This window comes from Rhipicephalus sanguineus, chromosome 3 (genome assembly GCF_013339695.2).
Source record: "Rhipicephalus sanguineus isolate Rsan-2018 chromosome 3, BIME_Rsan_1.4, whole genome shotgun sequence".
NCBI classification, from domain to species: domain Eukaryota; kingdom Metazoa; phylum Arthropoda; class Arachnida; order Ixodida; family Ixodidae; genus Rhipicephalus; species Rhipicephalus sanguineus.
Window position 1 is genome coordinate 196,401,960 of NC_051178.1, and position 20,867 is coordinate 196,422,826.

The window sequence follows — 20,867 nt, forward strand, 5'->3', positions numbered from 1 at the left end:
ATACACTGACCTCGGTAACACTAGGATACAGAAGGTTCATTTTGCCTTAAATGGCTTGGCCATGACTGTGGTTGTGCCTAATAAAGCTTGCTTTGCATTTAGTTGTCACAACCAGTCGTGATTTTCTCGTAATACATATTGCATGTACGTTTGCATTTATGAGCAAATGTAAACAGAGGCGTACAACCAAACCTGATGACCTGCCAATGATGTTCACATTTTATATGGTTATATCATGTAGGGTCAGTATTTATACTGTGATATCAGATTTTTGCACTATAACGTAGTAGTAAAAATGCCATCTTGCACAAAATAGCAGTTACGAGACATTAAGGCATCCTGGCTTTCTCAAACTATGACTTACCAATATTCCCTTGCATACACCAGCATAATCGCAAGAGGAATTCTGTTACAAAAAAAAAGGGACATTGGCTTTTTCTGCAGGGGAAAAGAGTAGAGAAGTTGGTTGCATCGCACTACTCAAAGTTCCACAGTGCGAGAATCGTTTAGCTGTCCCCTTCTAAACAAATTCACCTACATAGTGTGTTTCCACTTCCATTGTACAGTATTTCTTCACGGCCCTTTCAACTCATTTGAGGTGTCTTTCAGAGAAACATATTTTTAAAGCACAGTTGGAACCATTCCAGCTATGTCGGGTGCATGAAGTCTGTTTCTGACGCTTCTGTAGCTGGCATTTGGCTTGTAGAAGTTCCCAGCTTTAAGACAACGAAGCAAAATGTCAATCTCTGCAACTGAACTTGTTTATTCACTAGCATTACTTGTCAAATATTTCTGTGCTAATTAGTGGTGGCCCTCGTCCTTGTCGTAGTAGCCATGATGGTGCTTCTTTGGGAAAGCATAGTCGTATGCTTTCTCTAAAACAACCGTGGCTACAGCCAGTGCTAGGCCAGGCTTCAGTCCACGCATAAGAGCATTCTTGAGAAGGGTCCTACTGTTGTTCTTTGTGTACTCTTTGTAACGCCATACTTCATTCCTGAAATGCACAAAAGAGAAGTTTTGTTGCACTTGCAGCTACTGAAACAGTTACATCATGGACGAAAGACAGATAAACATTCCTAGGTTTAATGTTGCATTGTGGAAAGATTTGGGGGGAGAACATACGTCTCTGTCACACTCATGTAGAGTTGTTGAGCTGTAGCCGCTACCTCACAGTGGCTGCAACATTCCATTTATGGGCATGGACCTTGCACAACCCTTTCAGTGGTGGTATGTACAATTGTACGCATCAACTTCAGAGGCACATCACACACCGCCTGTTTCTTCAAATGGCTTGAAACTCTGTGTGTACATTCGTGCAGGCTTCCTGAGTGGACAACTAGCGGTCATTTAACTTCATTTTGCTGCATATTGCTGCAGAGGATCACTTTGCTGGAGACACTACCATGTTTGACAATCGTTCGACGTGGCGTGTTCCAGGACTAACGTCAAGAGTATTTTATTTCTTTGCTCTAAACAAATACAACCAAAAACAAATGGCGAAGCTTGCACTAAGCCGCGCAAGGCTTGAAACAGCGAAACTGGATGATTCTGAAGACTAATCTGGTTGCTTCTAGGTTTCTAGGCTTTAGCTAGGTACTGCAGATTGTTTCTAGGTCGTTGCTAGGCTTCAGGTAGGTGATGCTAGGTTGTTTCTACGTTGATTCTGAACGCAGAGTGGTTCGAGTTAAACCACAGACAGTCACAGACACGACACGGATGTACAAACTCCAGAGACAGAACCTCGTGCTGAAATCAAGCGTTCACACCTTTCGTAGATCTATACGGGCAGGACGTCATTGCTTCCATCACTTCGGCTCGCTGCCGTCGCTTCGCAGCCATTTGTTGGGCTAACTGTTGCCTTCTTCATTTTTAGTGGACCAGTGGTGAGTAGTTGGATTTACCCTGACACATACCCATTTATAACGATGATGGTTTTTTGGTTCGCCGGACAAGGAACGATTTGCATGCACAGTTAAAACAAACTGTGCATGCCTTTCGGGCCTAACATTTTATTCTTGTTATGCAAAGATGGAAGCTGACTGATTGCAGAATAATTAGATATTTAATTGTACGCTAATAATATTAATTACTGAAACTCACTCAGAACAGCACATTTTTTTCATTTTCTTTCTTGGAATGTAATACTGAGTGCCTTGGAATCATGCCATGCGAATTCGACGCATTGGGCGACAGTGCATCACAATTAGCGTCTGAGGGGGATAAGCTATGAACATGTGCTAATGTCATTACAACATCGGACATTGCATGTCTTTGTAAGAGAAGGCAGTCGAAGCTGTTTATTGGCCACTATAAACAAATGTGCTTCAGACTATACTGTTAGGAATAGAACATTAAATGATGATGTAAAGGGGAAGAAACAGCCCAGTATTCCTATTCTTTCATGCGCCCTTCCCTGAAGGATCGTGCAGCATGAAATCTACCTTACTTTCATGACATTTACAAAGCTAAACCAATAACGATTTTGATTTATGCGCAGCGTCCTCAATAAATTGCGAAGCCGCTTGATTTCAGACAAGAAGTTGGATGCCTCCCTGGCTTCCCAGGTAGAAAATGAAACAAACCACTTAGCAGGCATGGATGTAGTTATGACAGACACCTTTGTGTGGAACTTCCAGACAATTTTTTTTTTCTTTTTTTACCATACAGGGTTCTTAACGTGCACACAATGCTATGTCAATGAACATGCCACTGATGTGCTTCGACATGGGAGGATACAACTCTCGCGCTAAGCATTACGAAGCAACAGCTATATTGTGGCGCACTGCACACTACAGTTCCCAAGTCAATAACACACTATTGATGAGGTGAAAAAGCTAAGCAAATGGCAAAATAACCTTAGATAACTCAAGCGCGCTGTTAAGTAAACCTCGCCGTGCAAGAAGCAACTAATAAGACACGTTATTAAACTTATTTCCAACCTTCACATTGAAAGCAGCTCAGTTCTCTTACTGCCGTAATTTACTTTGCGCGTTTTCAGTGGTTTCATTTCGGTGTTTCGATTAGCGCACTATGTTGCACTACCGTCGTTGCTTCGGAGATGCACTGCGCTTCTTCACGTTCTTCAAGGGACACTTTTTATCGACTATGCTCCAATAATTATTGGTAAACTCTCTTATGTACTTCAGACGCAGTGAGACGCCTTTAACGCAAGAATACATAGCAGAACCGACGAGTCCCCAACGTGCACTACATACCTCATCCATGGGTCTTTGAGGCCCTCTCGGGCTAGGGCATCCCTCATTTTCACCAGCCTCGGGACGTCCTCGACTTTGTAGACCCTGTAATCTGGAACGGCCGGAGGTTTCGGACCGTGATGATGGCCGTGTTCAGCGAGTTCGCCACCCATAACTATTTGTAAAGTAGCTTAACTAGCGTAACCTTGTCCGAGACGACCGAAGCTGCCGAGGCGCTCAGAATCAGAAAGTGAGCATACTGAATTCATGCAGAGCCGCGCAAATGTATTCATTAATAAAGTAAAAAATTAGATTGCAATATTTGTTTCAACATAAAAAGCAATTAAAAATAGATATAAATAGCTTCTGCAATTGCAGATGCTTATATAATATTTCCCGACGATACTAAGGAAGAGTAAAACTGCGGCGATGGACATGTTGACATGTCAGTGACAGCTGTTTGTCTGCTGCTGCCGAAGCTCACGTAACGGAGGCAGAACTGGAGGCAGAACGGTGTATCTGTGTGTGGTGAATGTGCGCGGTTACGCGAGTTTGTACTTTGCAACCTGCGTACTCCTGTTCGTACCAGGTTCCCACGACTGCATTCAAGAAGCTTCCCCTTCGCATTGATGCTGCCTGCTTACTATGAGCGCTGAAAGAGTGTAAGTGCTGCATAATACACATAGCGGCGTTAAAGCGGCCCCTCGACCCTTTAGATAAGCACGGCGTCAGGGTGGGTTTGCTGGATTTACGACAAGCTGGGGGATGTGCCGCCCGGTGCGGCTTTACACGAGCGTTCGCAGTTACCGGTGTTTACTTTCTTTCTTCTCGTCGACTTGCTAAAGCGTTGACTGCTTCATGTCACATGATGTGCGTTAACTGACTCACTCGTGAGCGGAGTTCCTTGCCAAGCAACGATAAGCGGACTGTGCTCTCATTTCAGGTTCAGCTTGCTGAGCAGCAAACCTTCAAGCGAAATCTCCCAGTCGCCGGAATATGCTAGCTTTAGAGCCACCATCCCCCAGAGGAAGGTTCGTTCTGACGATGCTTTTTTTTTTCTTTTACACTTACCTTTCACGCCCTATTCGCATGCAAGGGGGCCTTTACTATTATGTACTTCGATTCCGCGTGAACTGCGCGAGTTTTCTCAAAAGATTCACCTGCTGGCAGGGCACATGTGCGCTGAGCACACAGCGCAACTTCGAAAATTAAGACGCGACTGTTGCATATTTGCCAGCCGCGGTATGCATGCGTAATCGAAACACGCCTTAACGGCACTGAGCAGGTGACACGAATGTACTGACTTGTTTTCGACATTTCTGTTGAAAACATTCAGTTTGTTTACATTTTTTCCATATGTGGTGACAAACTGCTTCAAGCATTCCTGTATCACTGTGTCAACATTATAGTGGGCAAACTTATTTGTTTTGTTTATACTGCTTTGTGTATGAGTAGCACACTTAGCTTTTGCCAAGGTAATGCTTTAAGGAGCATCCATTGAGTGAGGTGCTTAGCCATATCATGTTTTTCACGTTAACTACATACAACCTTGTGTCACTGACTAGTGACATCTGCAAACTTCCAGTTCATAGTACTCATAGTTTGGCCAATATGTTGTCTTTTCTGCTTAACTGTGAGCTTTAATTTTTAATGTGGAATCAGCGGCCCAATTTTTCAGATTATAATGACCAAGGAACATTTTGAATTGCATCAGTTGGTTGCTCTGTTATAAATATTTATAAGATGTTGTTCCTGTAAAAGTCATCTCAGGTATGTAGAGTGAAGTTAGAGGGATCCCGGTTTCTGAGCCGTTACCTATTATGTTTAGGGACCTTTCCTCGGAAAAAAAACTGGCACTTCGGTAGGGGGGGGGGGTTACAAGCGATGAAATTAGTGTTGAATAACATACGCCATGTTAACTCTTTGGCATGCAGTGCCATTTAATGTAACATTGCTTTCCTTGAGCGAAATAAACTTAAAGGAGTACTGACACAAAATTTTGAAGGCGAGATAACTTGCGAGATATATTTGTGTTGACGGATAATATAGCCTAGAGCATATTTAAAATCAGTGTACGCAAATTAATGTATGCCAATGTACGCAAATAAATGTACGCCACTGCACGCAAAACGTAGCCAGTGTTTTTCATGTAAACAACCAACCGCCCCCTCCGTCACGAGTTTGTGTTGGCTGCCACAATCCTTGCGAGAGCTCTCTCCTAGCAGACCTTTTGAACAGAAAGAGGGGGCAGACTTGCACGGGAGTACAAAGGTTGATGTCCTTGCCTTGGCAGTGCATTTTTGGGGGGTCACGCATATTTTCAATGCCTCAGAGGGGATTATAGCAGCACCCAGGAAGCCTTCATTGAAAAGAGTTAATGCGGTGCTCATGTGCACATGGTTTTGTGTGCCCATGTAGCCAGCTATGTTTACACGAAAACCACTCTGGGCCCCGCCTCACTCGGCGCTCTCTGAAACCGAAACTGCGACTGAGTGCTATAAAATCATCTCCAAATAACTGACCATCGTGCGCTCTAGCAAACGAGCTAACCAGCCGTGATAAGTGGGTCATTAGCAACCCATTGCAACAAAAAAAACAAGATCCAAAATTTTTGTGTCAGCACAACACTGAGCAAACCAACTAGTCTAATGGCTGGCACAAAAATACCCGCGTTTGGAATTGTACTAAAAAAAATGAGCTTTTAGTTATTGCTCTGTATGTGCTGCACTGAAAAGGAACAACGCATACATCGTCCATGAAAAGCTCTTCTTTACGTCTGTATCCACCAGACCAGTGACATTACAGACTCAAACGAACGTTAAAATGCATGCAGTCAATATATGCCACAAAAATATAGGATATCCATATATACTTATAGACGTGCAATAATTTGCTCTATTCCAATGATCGCTATAGTTGAAAGGAACATAAAAAGTGGTTGACTAACAGCGTAAGAGTTTTGGTGATTGACAATAAATATTTACCGTTGTAGTTGTTGAACCGGCGCTTATAAAACACCCTAGAAAATAAAGAACTGCGATATTACGATAAAGAAAAACTGGCCAATGGCGGCCAATCTTAGGTGCGGACCGGCAACCAGCCTGTTATCTAAAAAACCGGTTGTGCCGGTCCAAAACTGGACAGGTGGCAACCCTAATTATGTTTTGCACTTCTTTATTTTTTTTTTTACTGTGCAATGCGTTAGCTTGGGAATAGTCAATAGATTGTTAAAACACGAGTAGTGTACTTGCTTATGATATTTCTGAATGCTCTGAGTATCCGTAATTCCTGTCTAAATAAAATACTTCTCGGTACCCATTGTATCTGCAGACATTTCATACTGCCCATCTTACACAGTTTGTTTTAGCACCAACATGGAACTACAGCGAACACCCCTTAAGGTGAACCCTGTTCAATTTCATTATAAGATACACCAAGGAACCCGAGGATGCTTTGGTTTACCATTGATTCAATGAGGATTCTGCTTAGATAAAAAGCTGATAAGGCAGATTATACATTTCCTTCCCGTTTGTTTTGAAGCGAATCTGCTTTTACTTAAAGGGGTCATGCAATCACTTTGTGAACATGGTCCGAAAATGCTGCCGATCAGTAGGCAAGGCTCCTGTGAACATGCGAGCCAAATATTTTTGCACTGCACACTGCAAGGAACTTACAATTCAAAGAGAGCGAGGACTCGCTCACTCTTCTCTCAGCAAAGTCCGTGAGACACAGGCCCCACTACGTCATAGGCGGGAGGACACAGCCATTGCCTGATTTGAACATTCGTGTGCTGCATAGTCACCGCGGCTGTCACTGGGTGCTGCCATGAACCTGCGTTGTGTACGCGCTCTATAGTGCCAGAATTACACGTTATAGAATTACACTAGCAGCACTCTTGGTCGTGCCGAAAGTGAGCCAACTCGTTCAGAAAAAAAAAAAGAAAGAAGATTAAGTGCTCGAGGTCATGACCCGTGCTGACGTACCTTCTTGCCCCATTGTCATTCCCCAATGTGTTACCTTCAGCACGTACATTGGGAGGAAGGGTGAGAGAAAGTGCTTTAAAGCGCGTGACAAATTGCTGTAACTGCGCTTCGTACTTGACAGATTCGAAAATATTTTGTGGCAATCAATTCATGAGGCAATGAACTCTGATAGTGAGGTCATTTTCGATGATCACTTGGAAAAGCGTTGCAGGGCCCCTTAAAAACAACATGCTTGGTGAAACTTATTTTACTGCAAGTTCTGAGAGGAAGACAGCTTGTATATATAACAGAGCTTGTTTGCATTATATGTATCAGAAACAAGAATGATTGATTGATCGATTGATTGATTCTATGCTCAAGCTGCATATAGTATGCTTAAAATAGTCGCGTATACCACAAACTGTCCAATTGTTCATATCGACTGCCTTCCCCACTGCAGCTGTGCTACTAAAGTAAGATAACTGTCATTTATGGTTCAGCTTGACGTTTACACACATGCCTTGTGTGACACCAATCCTTATCCTGTGGCACACAGGTTGTACTCAACAGAATTTGGCATGCTACTATGCAAGCAGGACTTTTGTGCAAGCTTAGAAGATTTGTTTGCAATATTAAGAAAGCAAATACTCATAAGTAGCCGCAACTCTTTATAATGAAGTGGGTTATAATGAAATAACAGATATAACGAAGGGATAACAAAGTGACTTATGATTTTCATAAGAGCAGATACATCATCTTGTTTAGCAAAGTATAAGTTTTCCTAATATAGCTGTAACAAACAGCGTTATTGTTCATCATGGCGGTTTGCTAATCATCCATATATGTTTAGCACTTCTAGCTAATTCTGTTGACAGTTAGAGGACCACGCTAGTTTGAAGGATGAAAATGGTTAAAATGAGGCAATTTCGGCTCCAAATTCAACTTTGTTACGGTGCAGTATTACATTACAAACCTAAGGAAGCGTACCTTCTGCCTGTTTTTCATATTTTGTGATCAAAGATGCCATAGTAGCAGCAGTGGTAGTGCTAGAGTTTACACTACTATAATAAATTGTTCAAAAGTTCAGTGTTGCGTATGCTCGTTTCAGGTGATAGTTGATGAAGGTGGCTCCAAAGTGTGGACGTACTATGACCATGGTCCACGTAGCATCAGTTGCCCACTTGTTTGCCTGCCACCAATCAGTGGTACAGCTGACGTTTTCTTTAGGCAAATTATGGCTCTCACGGCAAGAGGATACCGGGTGATATCGGTAAGTTCAGTGACTGAGAAACTTGCATGCATTGAATTGGAGCCCAGGTACACATACAGTTGTAATGGCTTCCTCACTAAATGTGGAAAAAAATCAAAGGACAACATTCGTGGCACTTATAGTTTACTTGCATAACTTTTTTTTTTACTGAGGCTTGGATTCTGTGCCCAGTAAAGTAAGATTTTCTATACTTTTACTTGTTTATCTACATCGCATATCAGAAAATACATAGGATATGCAAAAAGGAATTTTAGATATTGAAGAAATTGATCAGGGCTCTTTTTTTTTTTTTCAGCTTGCTTCTCGAGTTGAAAAAAATACAACTAAAAAGTGTTTGCTGTCTTCTAAACTCTAATACCGACATGATATTGTCCACTCTTCACTTTTTTGTGTTAAATGAATCTCTTAGACCCCAAAACTTGAGAAAAAATGCTGGCAAGTGCTCTTCTTTTCATATACTGTCGCTGTGATATGAAGCAGTTTTCTCACTACATGATAATATTGCCACTTGCATGCTATCTCTTCAGCCTAAGATAGCGAAAACGAAGGGGTGAAAGACTGATAACACTCATTTATGGTGCCACACAAAGCATTTTGCTGACAGCTGCTGTTTTTATATGGATCCATTAGAGAGGAGAGACTAATTAAAACTGGTTGGCCAACAAGTTTTGGAACGCTTGAACATTTTAAGTCTGCAGAGAGAGGAGTTGGATTGGCAATAAATGAATAACAAGAAAAGAGAACCACATCGTGCAGAACGGTAAGCGTAATGAGCCCACCAATTTACTCAACTGTTTGCAGTTGGAGTACCCCGTGTACTGGACGATGCGCGAGTGGGTGGCTGGCTTCCGGAAACTCTTGGACCATCTGCAGCTCGACAAGGTTCATGTGCTCGGGGCTTCCTTGGGTGGCTTTCTGGCCCAGAAGTTTGCAGAGGCCACCCACACGTGCCCCAGGGTCCACTCTCTCGTGCTCTGCAATAGTTTCTCGGACACCTCTATCTTCTCTTACACTGACACTGCTGTGCTGTGAGAATCTGATTCACCCTTCTTTTGCTGATACACATGTTTTCGAAATATCTTGGTTCCTAGCACATGGCTCTTAGGCGCCCATTCCTGCGTTGAGTGTTGGCATGCCTCGTCTGTTGTAACCGAGAGTTCGAACGCAGCAAAGGATGAAAGCGAACATTGAGCGCGGAGAGGATGCCAAAAGGTTGAGAACGAAAGCAGAGTGCCTCATGAAACCATGAGATGGGGCCATAGAATTTGCAATCTACACTGCCGAAGTAGATGTTCACACTGCTGAAGCTGAGGGATCTGCAAAATGAAAACGCGTACAGCTGCACTCAAATTTCACATTAGGGAGCATCGTAATTGCTGATAATTTTTTGCACAAGGCTTACATATCTGGACTCGTTTTATGCTTTTAATAATGTTGCATCAGGTTTTGCAGAAAGTAAATTCTGTACACCTTAAAGCTCGGGTGGGGGTGGGGGGGGAGGGGGAATGCACCCTTACCTCTCATAACTGATGCCTCTGTTTGACCGCTGTGGCGTACAGTGAGCTGGGCTAGTTGACACTGGTTCATTATGTTACAGCGTGGCAAGAACGAGAAAAAAGTCAAGACACATACACGACGGGACACAGTGATTAACATTACCGTTAATCACATGTGGTGATTAACCGTAATGGCGGGCCAGAGGAGCTGCATGCTGTCATTTTGGCTTGGTAGCCTGAGCATTCATTTTTCTACCTCATGTTTCACAGATCATCATCTTATTTGGCAGCCATCAGAAGTGTCTGTTACTAACATTACTGAAGCATACCTTCAGCATACCTTCAGACCTGGCGGCCTGGTGCTGCCTTTTTCTTCCCTAGCACCTGCCTGGTTGGTCGTCTTCTTTCGCAGCCATCATCAGTGTCCTTTACAAGCACTGCTACAGATTCGTTTAAACAAGAGACTATTAACGGCAGGCAGCAGAGGTGTAATTAACTGCAACAGATGTGCAGCACATTAGTCTGTTTTAGAATGTACAATGCAAGAATGCTGAGCAAATTGATATCCTGGCAGCTATGCATGTACCATTTTTTAAATCACTGCCATACAATCACTGCATACTGCCATTTCTAACATATGGGGCTGAAACACGGAGGATAACAAAGCAACTGAGAAGAAAAGTTGAGTATCACACAGTGTGCAATGGAACAAAAGATGATAGGAGTAACATTAAGAGATCAGAGGACGGCAGAATGGGTCGGGGAACAAATAGGGGTCATGGATATCCTAGTTGAGATCAAGCAAAAGAAATAAATAGACCTGGGCTGGCCACGTAATGGATAGGACTGACAACCGGTGGACAGTAAGAGCAACAAAATGGTTACCAAGGGATGGGAAACGCAGTCGAGGAAGGCAGAGAGTTAGATGGAGTGACGAAATTAAGAAGTTCGCAGGGATAAAATGGAATCAGCTCGCACAGGATAGGGTAAACTGAAGATCTTTGGGAGAGGCCTCAGTCATGCAGTGGACATAAACAGGCTGAGAATGAATGATGTCTCATAGAAGTAACATGCTATGTAAAATGCAGCATGCAACTTTTTTTTTCACCATTCCTTCCTGTACTTCCATTACCATTCTTTATCATTAATTTCCTTTACATGTCATACTTCTTGTACAGCTTGTCAATGTTTTTTGTTTGTTTTTTAAATAAGAACATTTTCTCTTTTCCTTTTGAAATGGTTACAGGTTCTGGCTTTTTCCAGCAGTGGTGCTCAAAAGGATGGTAATGGGCAGCTACAGCCTTCACCCTGTACAAAGCGACATAGCTGACTCAATTGATTTTATGGTTGAAAAGGTAAGAACGTTTCTTTTTGAACATTGCACAGGCATACAGGATGATTCCAAACATGTTTACATTTGCAACCCAAATTTTTTAATGCCTGATTCTCGGGCCTCCTTTACTCCCTCCACTCCTCAATTATGTGGATTTCCCTGTGGCACTATCACACTGTCCACAAAAACAACATACTACTATAACAGAAAATTAAAATTGCAGCTCTATACAATGTCTCACTCAACCTCTCTGGTGTGATCCATCTTCTACATTAAAGCTAACTGTAGCTTTGGTTGCCAACACTTGAAGAAATAGTACTGGTTAGGCCTAATGGCTAAGGCATCAGACAGTGTAACTGCTAACTTCACTGGTCGTCAGGGTTTCGTACGATGAAATTTTGCAGCAAAGCAGCAAGCTTTTCTGGAAAAGTAGACAGAATGTAACTGGTGCTCGATATTAGGGGCCTGCGAATATTAGAAAATTCCGAAAAATGAATCGAATAGCTTTTATTCGATTTGGTACTCGAATCGGACAGTGTATATTAGAAATACCGAATATTTTTCAAATAATAGGCACTGTAGACGTTTATTAGACGTTTATTGGCGGGCACTCGGCGATGATACACGACTGCGACAGTCAAGGCGGGGTGCCGACTCTGAGCGCGAGGAGCGTGCTGTCCGAGAAGAGCGGAAGAGGATGACCCACTAGTAAGCGCTCGAGAGGGCGACCCATTACAGGCTTGCAACCAAGGGCGTCCGCAGAAATTTTTCCAGGGGGGTGCATCCATGGGGGGGGGGGGTTCACTACCGTGACTTGACCGGCAAGGTTAGTCAATAAATATGTAATAACGTGCAAAGTTGGCTGGAAATCCTGAAGGCCGTTTCACACGGATATGCGGACCTTTTGTGTGCTAACAAACGTGTGCAGCTTATTGCTACTGCATAGAAAGATATTATCCGAAATTCCAGGGGGGGCAGCCGCCCCCCCTTGCACCCCCCTGCGGACGCCCATGCTTGCAACGCTTCGCTACAGCACCAATAAAAAAACCTCAAAGGAACGAGACGATCGAACAAAGAGGGGTAACGTTTCTTGTTTTAATCATCGAATTACGAAGATACGTGCAGCCCAAGATTTTACGGAACTATCGATGCTAATATACTATATTAATTACAGGATGAGGGCGTCACTATATATTGATTACAGGATGAAGGAGTCACTATATAGTATTGATTGCAGGATGAAAACTCTAGTGTCGCCGAAGTTGCAGAGTCATCAATCCACTATCTTCATCATGACATTCATGATGTTGACTCATGAATACTGTTTAATATTCATATATCAGTTTTATTCAAAAGCTGTTGACAATGTGCCACCTTGAATACTAAAGTCACTGCTGTATTTCAACCTGCAGTGACAAAATATTTCTAAGGCTCTAGTTGCTGCTTTATACGAGCTTATTCTTTTTGGTGTCATCACTATACGATTCGTATTCAGTTTGGTTCTAAAATTTACTATTTGCACAGCCCTATCTGAAATGTTTATTGCGTTATAGAAAGGTGGTCACTAATATGTAAAGGATGTTATGTGTCTCAGTTAACATCCATTTCTTACTGCAACAGAGGTTAGCACTTAATGGGTGAGGCATAAGTATATTGCAAGGACTTTTTTCTTTCAAGACATGCAAAACATAAGAATAACGATATTCAGTAAAAGGGGTAAATATTTTGCAGAAGGTTTTCGAGCGAGAGGTTTGTTACCTTTGAGTAACACCACTTCAGCATGAATGGATCTTGGTTTAATTGCGAAAAATGAATGTCCACTTTCAACATTGTCATAGTGTTTGCACTTGGTATTCTCATTTCATTCCCAGTGCATGTGACTAATTGTTCCTTGCTTTTCCAGCTGGAAAGTTTAACTCAGTCTGAGCTTGCATCACGACTCACGTTAAATTGCATGAACTCCTATGTGGAACCCCAATACTTGGATGGTATTCCTATCACAATTATCGACGTGAGTCTTTTTTTTAATGACCTTTCACTCTACAGTGTGTTTTAGTTTTTGTTGATCTCCAAGTGTCTCAGGCTTATACATCAGTTCGATACTCCATTCTTCAACTTCTTAGGTGTCCTGCTCGTGTGCGTTGAAAGAAAGGCTGCAATTCAAAATTTAGTTTCATATATGCCATGCATTACAGTCACAAAAGTGAACACTCAAGCACTAGGTGACTGTAATGTATGTGTCACTCTGTGCATACATCCTCCGATATAGCTACAACTCCATTGCAAATTTAGAAGCAAGTTATCAAAGTTACAAATGCATTATTATTGTAATTGTTATGAATTCTGCTGAATTACCCATGCACACATGTCTTTACGTTATTCCTTAAATGTGTAAAAACTGTTTGATAAGCATGCAGATGAGGTTGCATTTATTGCAGAAAAACGTAAGTAATGCAAACATTGACACAGGAGAGGAGATAAGAGGCAACGCAAACTCTGGCATTTGTATTATCCGTCTCTCTTCTCTTGTATCCCCCCTTACTTACTTCCACGATGAAGCTCTATCAACTATCTCAACTTTCTACTCCGCTAAAGTTACATTTGTTCTTATCTTTCTATTACTGTAATCGGAGAGTAAAAGACCAGTTTTGTGGTTGCACATTTCATAAGGCAGCATACCAGTTGGCAAATGAAATGTATCTGTTTCTACTGTGTAGGGTAGTGATATAGCTCCTAATGGCATCTTCATATGGTCTCTCCGATTCCACGAACCTGAGCTGATTGATCCCGGAAGCACTCTAGGTCCCAAGCAGGGGGTATCCTTTGTAAATAGATTAGCTGGAACTTTTTCAGAGTCATGAGAGCGAAGTAAGCAATAGCTGAGGAAAACTTCCAGTTGCACAGACACTGTTGCCAGTGCCAGCTTTGTTTGGATGTGAGACATGTTGGCGATGACATGAGCTGATGATAATCATTGTCATTGTGAACAGAGGCAGAGTTCCCATTTGCCAGCGCCACCATGACCCTAACAACAGCTGGGGTCATGTGACCGAAAACTGACCAGATTCCTCTGTTTTAGAGCCAGGCACTTAGTAAAGAGTGTTCACATGTTGCCAGAGCACTTTTTTTCAACCATCCAAACAAGCTAGACCTTTTGGGAACACTTCATAGTGTTTAAAGATGACCATTTCAAGAAAAAATAACTTTATAAGACCTTCATGACCACCAGTTTTAGTGAATGGGCTGCACAGAAAAAGCACCACACTCATGAGAATACTGACCCCAATGAAAAGGTAGCTTAACTGAGCTCTTGGAAGAAAGTTGTGTGAATTGCATTTTTGTTTCATGTTAAAAAGGAAGGCAGTTAACTTTTGCAAGCTATAAGAAGAATATGGCACATCACTGTGGGCTTGTACCACATTTTTGGTGGCTACACTAGTCTTGATCTACAGCTTACATGACTTTTCGGTAGGGGTGTGTGAATATTCGAAATTTCGAATATTTTTCGAATAGTGTTTGCTATTCGATTCGATTCGCACTGGAATTTTATTATTCGAACTATTCGAACTTCCCAAACACAAATACAGTCACCGTTCGGTTGAAGTGACCCCTTCAGCTTTTCAATATGCTTCACCTCATTACACACTCGTATTGAGGCAAAGCTGCCTTTCAAGCTCTGCTACGGTCGAACATTGTTAAGATACGTCAACCATGGGCGTCGGCAGGATTTTGCCTTGGGGGGTGCAAACCCATGTGTTACGTCGCGGCTGGGTGAGGGGAGGGGGGGGGGAGAGAGAGAGCTGGCATAGCTGGGGTGGGGGGCAAGTGCCGGTGTGGGGGCAAGTGCCCTTTTTGCACCCCCCCTGCCTACGCCCATGCAGTCAACGTCCAGTTGGAAGTGGTCCCTAGATTTTCAGTATGCTCATCACACCCCGGTATTGCGGCAAAGCTGTCGTTCAAGCTCTGCTATGGTCGCAAATGTATTAACTCAAGAAAACGCTGGTTCCAACATGGAGATGAAAGATGTGGCAGAGGTGGGGGCTCAATTAATGCTGTTTGGGACCTGAAATTTGGGCAGGAAGTCCGAAAAATAAGAAGCCAAAGCTTTTTAGTATCCAAAATTTCAGATGTTCTCATAAATCGACATCTACGAGGCAGATTTGGAACTCCGGACTTGAAGGGAGCACACCCTTGTCCGCCACATCAGTTGGGCTTCTCCAGAAGTTGAAAGAGGAGGAGAGGCTGAGGAAATTGCCTATCACGTGTAAAGTGTTGTCGGCAACACTTTGGTTGCACCAAATCATGTACATAAATACAATTCGGCCTCTACATTGCCTCATTCTTGATAAGACAACTATGAAATACCACCCCGCCAGTAATTCATCAACCTAGCGAAAAGAAACACTTTCATGTTGCTATCTCATAACGATATGCTTAGGAATCCTCTCTAACTTTTTTTCTGCAATTTCGCTTCGAAGTATTCGAAAAATATTCTAGAAATATTCGAGAAATATTCGAAAAATATTCGATTCGATTCGCACTTGCACTTCAATATTCGAATTCGCTTCGCACCCGAAATTTTACTATTCGCACAGCTCTACTTTTCGGTTATGAAAGCTCTATACTTTGTAAAAGTGACTTTATGAATTCCTAAGAGTGGATAACAGTATCTGTGGCTGTCTTGTTTGTTTTGTGTCATTATACCTTGCTCAGGCTGTACTTAATCCAGTCTCTTTCTCTAGTTATGCAGCTGAACATAACTTCTTCTATACAATGCATTCTGTACCATTGAAAAAGCTATGTAATAGTGATTCGTGTTTTTTTTTTTTTTGTGCCCAGGTTTTCGACAGCAGTGCACTAAAACAAGAAGTGAAGGAAGAGCTGTACAAACTCTATCCACATGCCAAACGGGCCCACCTGAAACGAGGTGGCAACTTTCCTTTTCTGAGCCGCAGCGATGAGTTCTCCATGCACCTTCAGGTGATTACCAGATGCACAGTGTCTCAATTGCTCATAGTGTGGCTGTGGCTAAAGGCGAGCTTCCAGTTCAGCCACATACTACTGTCATTCTGTGCAGTCGTTCCTAACTGCACATTGTGACAGAAACATAGATTTGAAGTACTGGCAGTGATGAAGACGTTATTTTTCTTCGTCTTGTGGTGATGGCTGTCATCTTAACGGTGACTTATCTTATCGGCAAGTAAGGACAAATTTCTGTGTGGATTGACGAGCATAGAAGACTCGGCTTTGAACTGATAGCTGCTGTTAGCATGTTACAGCAGACTGCCTTCAAGAAACTCGCACATCAAGACATTCCTATCTCTGCCAGTTTTGTACCAATGAACATCTTGCACTGTGTATGTTCCAACAAAAATATTGGAAAAAATCTCATTATTTTACTTCAAGGTCTTTCAAGGTCTTTTCTTGCGTTGTACAAGACCACTTGTAAGGGCTGGTGCTCTTTGACATACAGGGATAGCTATTCAGGGACCATACAGGGATAGCTATTCATGGGAAACAGACCATGTCCTTTTATAGTTGCTTTGGATACATGGCATTGGCTGAAAAATATGTTATGGTACTGTGAAGGTGTGTTATGGTACTCCAAGTTTTGGGAAATTAATACTAGTATTTATTTTGCCGATGTAGCAAGGGTATCACTGTGGCTACGTGTTACACAGAACTTTCATTAATGAAAACCAGCAGATAATGAAGCCAAGGATGATATAGGGGACGTTAATTGTACTGTTTATTATAACAATTGTGATATAGACGTGAAGAAAGTGATGTGGATGAAAAGACAACTTGCTGCTGGCAGGGACCGAGCCTGCTACCTTAGGATTATGCGCCCGATGCTCTTACCAACTGAGATACAGTGGCAGTTGTCCCCCCGTCCACTTATCGGGTATTTATGCGCATACAAACCCTAGGAAGGTTAGTCAGCACCTGTCTTAGCCATGACGGCGAGTGTGGAACACTCTTTCATTTTGACAGATGGCATCACGTAGCACATGAACCTTTAAGGAATGGACAGGTGAAACAAAAAAGCGAGCCCTCAAATATTCCCTTCCTTCATTCATTCATAGCAAGGTTCTCGTTCCGGCAGAGTTGATGCCTTCAGGTAGTGTGCGAAAGCTTATTGCTCAGCTGTCCACTCGTTAAAAGTTCACGTGCTACGTGATGCCATCTGTCAAAATGAAAGAGTGTACCACACTCGCCGTCATGGCTAAGAGCAGTGCTGACTAACACTTTCAGAGTTTCCATGCACATAAATACCCTATAAGTGGACAGGGGGACGACCGCCGCTGTAGCTCAGTTGGTAAGAGCATCGGGCGCGTAATCAGAAGGTCGCAGGTTCGGTCCCTGCCGGCGGCAAGTTGTCTTTTCATCCACTCTCTTCACATCTATGTCACAATTGTTACAATACACTTAAACTAGAGCTGTGTGAATAGCAAAATTTTGAGTGCGAATCGAATCGAATATTTTTCGAATATTTCTCGAATATTTTTAGAATATTTATTTAATACTTCGAAGCAAAATTGCAGAAAAAAAGTTGGAGAGGATTCCTAAGCATATTCTTGTGAGATAGCAACGTGAAAGTGTTTCTTTTCGCTAGGTTGATGAAGCGCTGGCGGGGTGGTGTTTCATAGTTGTCTGATCAAGAATGAGGCAATGCGAGGCCGAATTATATTTATGTAGCTGATTTGGTGCAGCCAAAGTGTTGCCGACAACACTTTACACATGATAGGCAAAGATGCCATTTCCTCAGCCTCTCTACCTCTTTCAACTTCTGTGGAAGCCCAACTGATGTGGCGGACAAGGGTGTGCTCCCTCAAGTCCGGAGTTCCAAATCTGCCTCGTAGACGTCGATATAAAAGAACATCTGAAATTTTGTATGCTAAAAAGCTTTGGCGTCCGATTTTTCGGACTTCCTGCCCAAATTTCAGGTCCAAAACGGCATTAATTGAGCCCCCACCTCTGCCACATCTTTCTTCTCCATGTTGGAACCAGCGTTTTCTCAAGTTATTAATTTGCAACCGCAGTGGAGCTTGAAAGGTAGCTTTGCCACAATACGGGGGTGTGATGAGGTGAAGCATATTGAAAATCTAGAGACCACTTCCAATCGGACGTTGACTGTGTCTTGGCTAAGTTCGACCATAACGGAGCTTGAAAGGCAGCTTTGCCGCAATGCGAGAGTGTGATGAGGTGAAGCATATTGAAAATCTGAAGGGGTCACTTTCATTCGGACGTTGACTGTATTTGTCTTTAGGAAGTTCGAATTGCTCGAATAGTAAAATTCCAGAGCGAATTAAGTCGAATAGCAAACACTATTAGAAAAATATATGAAATTTCGAATATGCGCACACCCCTGCTTAAAACAGTACAATTAACGTTCCCTATATCTTCTTTGGCTTCACTATCTGCTGGTTTTCATTAAGGTTGTGTCAAACGAACAAGTGAGCCCTCAAATATTCCCTTCCTTCATTCACATAACCTTCATGGCTTTCTAAATGTACAGTTGAGCCTGGTCATTGAACAGGATCTTTCATGTTCAGTTCAGTGCTCTTAATGGACCAGTGTTGCATAATTTTATGAGATCACATATTTTGCCTACTTTGAATGGTTAGAATTTTCCAAGCTTTGAAGCAATGAACTGCCTGCAAAAGCAGTGAATAATACAAGTGTGCACACATCTATATGTGCTCACACGCACGCTTTCTTGTTAATGTGTATGTGTGTATGCTACCTTTCAGTATGAGGTAAAGTGTTCTTCTCACTGGGAACCTGTTTCAGATCCACCTACGGCAGTTTGATGGCACACGTTACGCTGCGCGAGATGGTGTCGAGCCAGTTCCAAGGAGCACGTCCACTCACTCCTGATGAGGCCAGCACACCTCGTCAAACCAGTGCCTTGAATTATTTTACTGGTCTCTGTACAAATACCGCTTTACTACAGTTTGTTTTTAATACACAGGCACAGGACTGTATTGTGAACTGTTTATGCCAAGAAATACAAGAATTACTTTTTTTTTCTGCGCCACTCTTTTCGACACTCTCCTTGCAACATATACGTAGATGTGGAACTATCTCTGGTAGTATGTTTCAAGCCCTAAACAAAGATTCGCAAGGTACAAATGTGTTGAACTGTGCTCGCATGCTGTTTAGCAAACGGTCACAGCAACCACTGCTTTGGTTTTCATTCACATTAGCTGGTGGTTTCAGAGCAAGTGATGCATTGAACATCTGCAGCCTCTTCACGATAGAGCCACAAGATTAGCTAGTCTTCTTTTGCAGATACGTTGATTTGTGCCCTTTCCCATGAACCATGTTAACTACCAGCTTGCCAACAGTACACGGGCATTCAGGTAATGGAAGAGAAGAGCTTCGTCCTACTCAAAGGTGAACAAAGACCATACTAAGTGCTGTTTACACAGTGACGTCTACCTTTCACCCAGGGCACAGGCATGTGCAGGAACAAAAAGTGCCAACATCTACACCATACTTTTTCATGACTGTGCGAGAGAATTGAAGTGGTTGTCACATGATGTTTATTATAAATGTGCAAAGGTGCTTTAAAACCGCTTTAGTTGAAATGTGAAAACATTGGTGCAAACAACACATTTCTGAGGTTTTCTGTCCCTGTTAGTCTTCTAAGAAATTATGGTAGACTCCCTTTGAAGACAAAGTTAATTATGTGTACACAGTTCATCGATCTAAATAAAAGATATGGTTCAAAGTACCAGATTACCAAGCTCCTGCATGCACAAATTTCCGTCTTCAGCTCGTGTTTTGTCTTCACTTAGATGAACATCATTGATAGATGGTGCAGACATCTTGCACTGGTTTGGCATTGTGAAAAGAATCTTTACATATATATATCAAATTAGCACTCTTTCCACGTCCGAGATGGACTTGAAGGACCATGCATTGAGCCAATACTTGGTGCATGATTTTTTTCTCGCCTTAAAAATGTCAGCAACTGCTAAATGACTACCTCTGGAACAGTGTGAAAACATAGGCAGAAGTTCTTAAAAGATTACAGAGTCTCCCTTCTGTATGCATATAAAGAAAATTGTGCCAACTTAATATTGAGCAACTGTGCTTGCATGATTAGGCACAGGTAAAGGCAGGACTGGCCCTTTCCTTGCTGCGATTAGCAAAGATCCACAGCCTCCATAGATAATGCCAGTGAAAAATCTCTGCAGTGGTTTCCTAATTGCAGTGCCACACATAGAAGACCCTTGTATATTTGTACTGCTACTGGTGTATGCCCTTAGTCGCGGTGTATACCCTTGGCTTGCAGAAACCATCTTCACATTTGCACAGTGTTCCGCTGTGCTCTGATCGTATTGTGTGGTTTGACTAATATATATATATATATATATACAGGGACTATGCAGCCTACATATTTTGGTTTGATGCAAGCATCACTCTGAGTTCATGGAAAAGCAGAATAAATGAAATTGCATGGTAAACATTGTGGGTGAATACAGGCAATCGACATGTAACCTCCACCTTTCTGCCATCAAATAGATGATCCTATGGACATGTAGCGCATGGTTAGGACTTGGCCAGCTACAGTGAATATATTACATTGCTCTACTGCCAACA

At 42.4% G+C, this 20,867-nt stretch overlaps 2 protein-coding genes across 2 annotated transcripts; one reads left to right on the forward strand and one right to left on the reverse strand.

Annotated features, from left to right (window-relative positions):
* Positions 1 to 741: 741 nt before the first annotated feature.
* On the reverse strand, positions 742 to 3,474 carry LOC119388001 (NADH dehydrogenase [ubiquinone] 1 beta subcomplex subunit 3). The gene is made up of 2 exons (XM_037655605.2): positions 3,216 to 3,474; positions 742 to 994 (listed from the first exon to the last, which is right to left on the reverse strand). Exons 1-2 carry the CDS (start codon positions 3,365 to 3,367, stop codon positions 802 to 804), a joined length of 345 nt encoding a protein of 114 aa, XP_037511533.1. The 5' UTR covers positions 3,368 to 3,474; the 3' UTR covers positions 742 to 801.
* Positions 3,475 to 3,637: 163 nt separating this feature from the next.
* LOC119388000 (maspardin) lies at positions 3,638 to 19,286 on the forward strand. The gene is made up of 8 exons (XM_037655604.2): positions 3,638 to 3,856; positions 4,138 to 4,225; positions 8,265 to 8,426; positions 9,228 to 9,454; positions 11,169 to 11,277; positions 13,159 to 13,266; positions 16,095 to 16,235; positions 19,050 to 19,286. The coding sequence occupies exons 1-8, from the start codon at positions 3,840 to 3,842 to the stop codon at positions 19,134 to 19,136; spliced, it is 939 nt and encodes a 312-aa protein (XP_037511532.1). The 5' UTR covers positions 3,638 to 3,839; the 3' UTR covers positions 19,137 to 19,286.
* Positions 19,287 to 20,867: the final 1,581 nt, after the last annotated feature.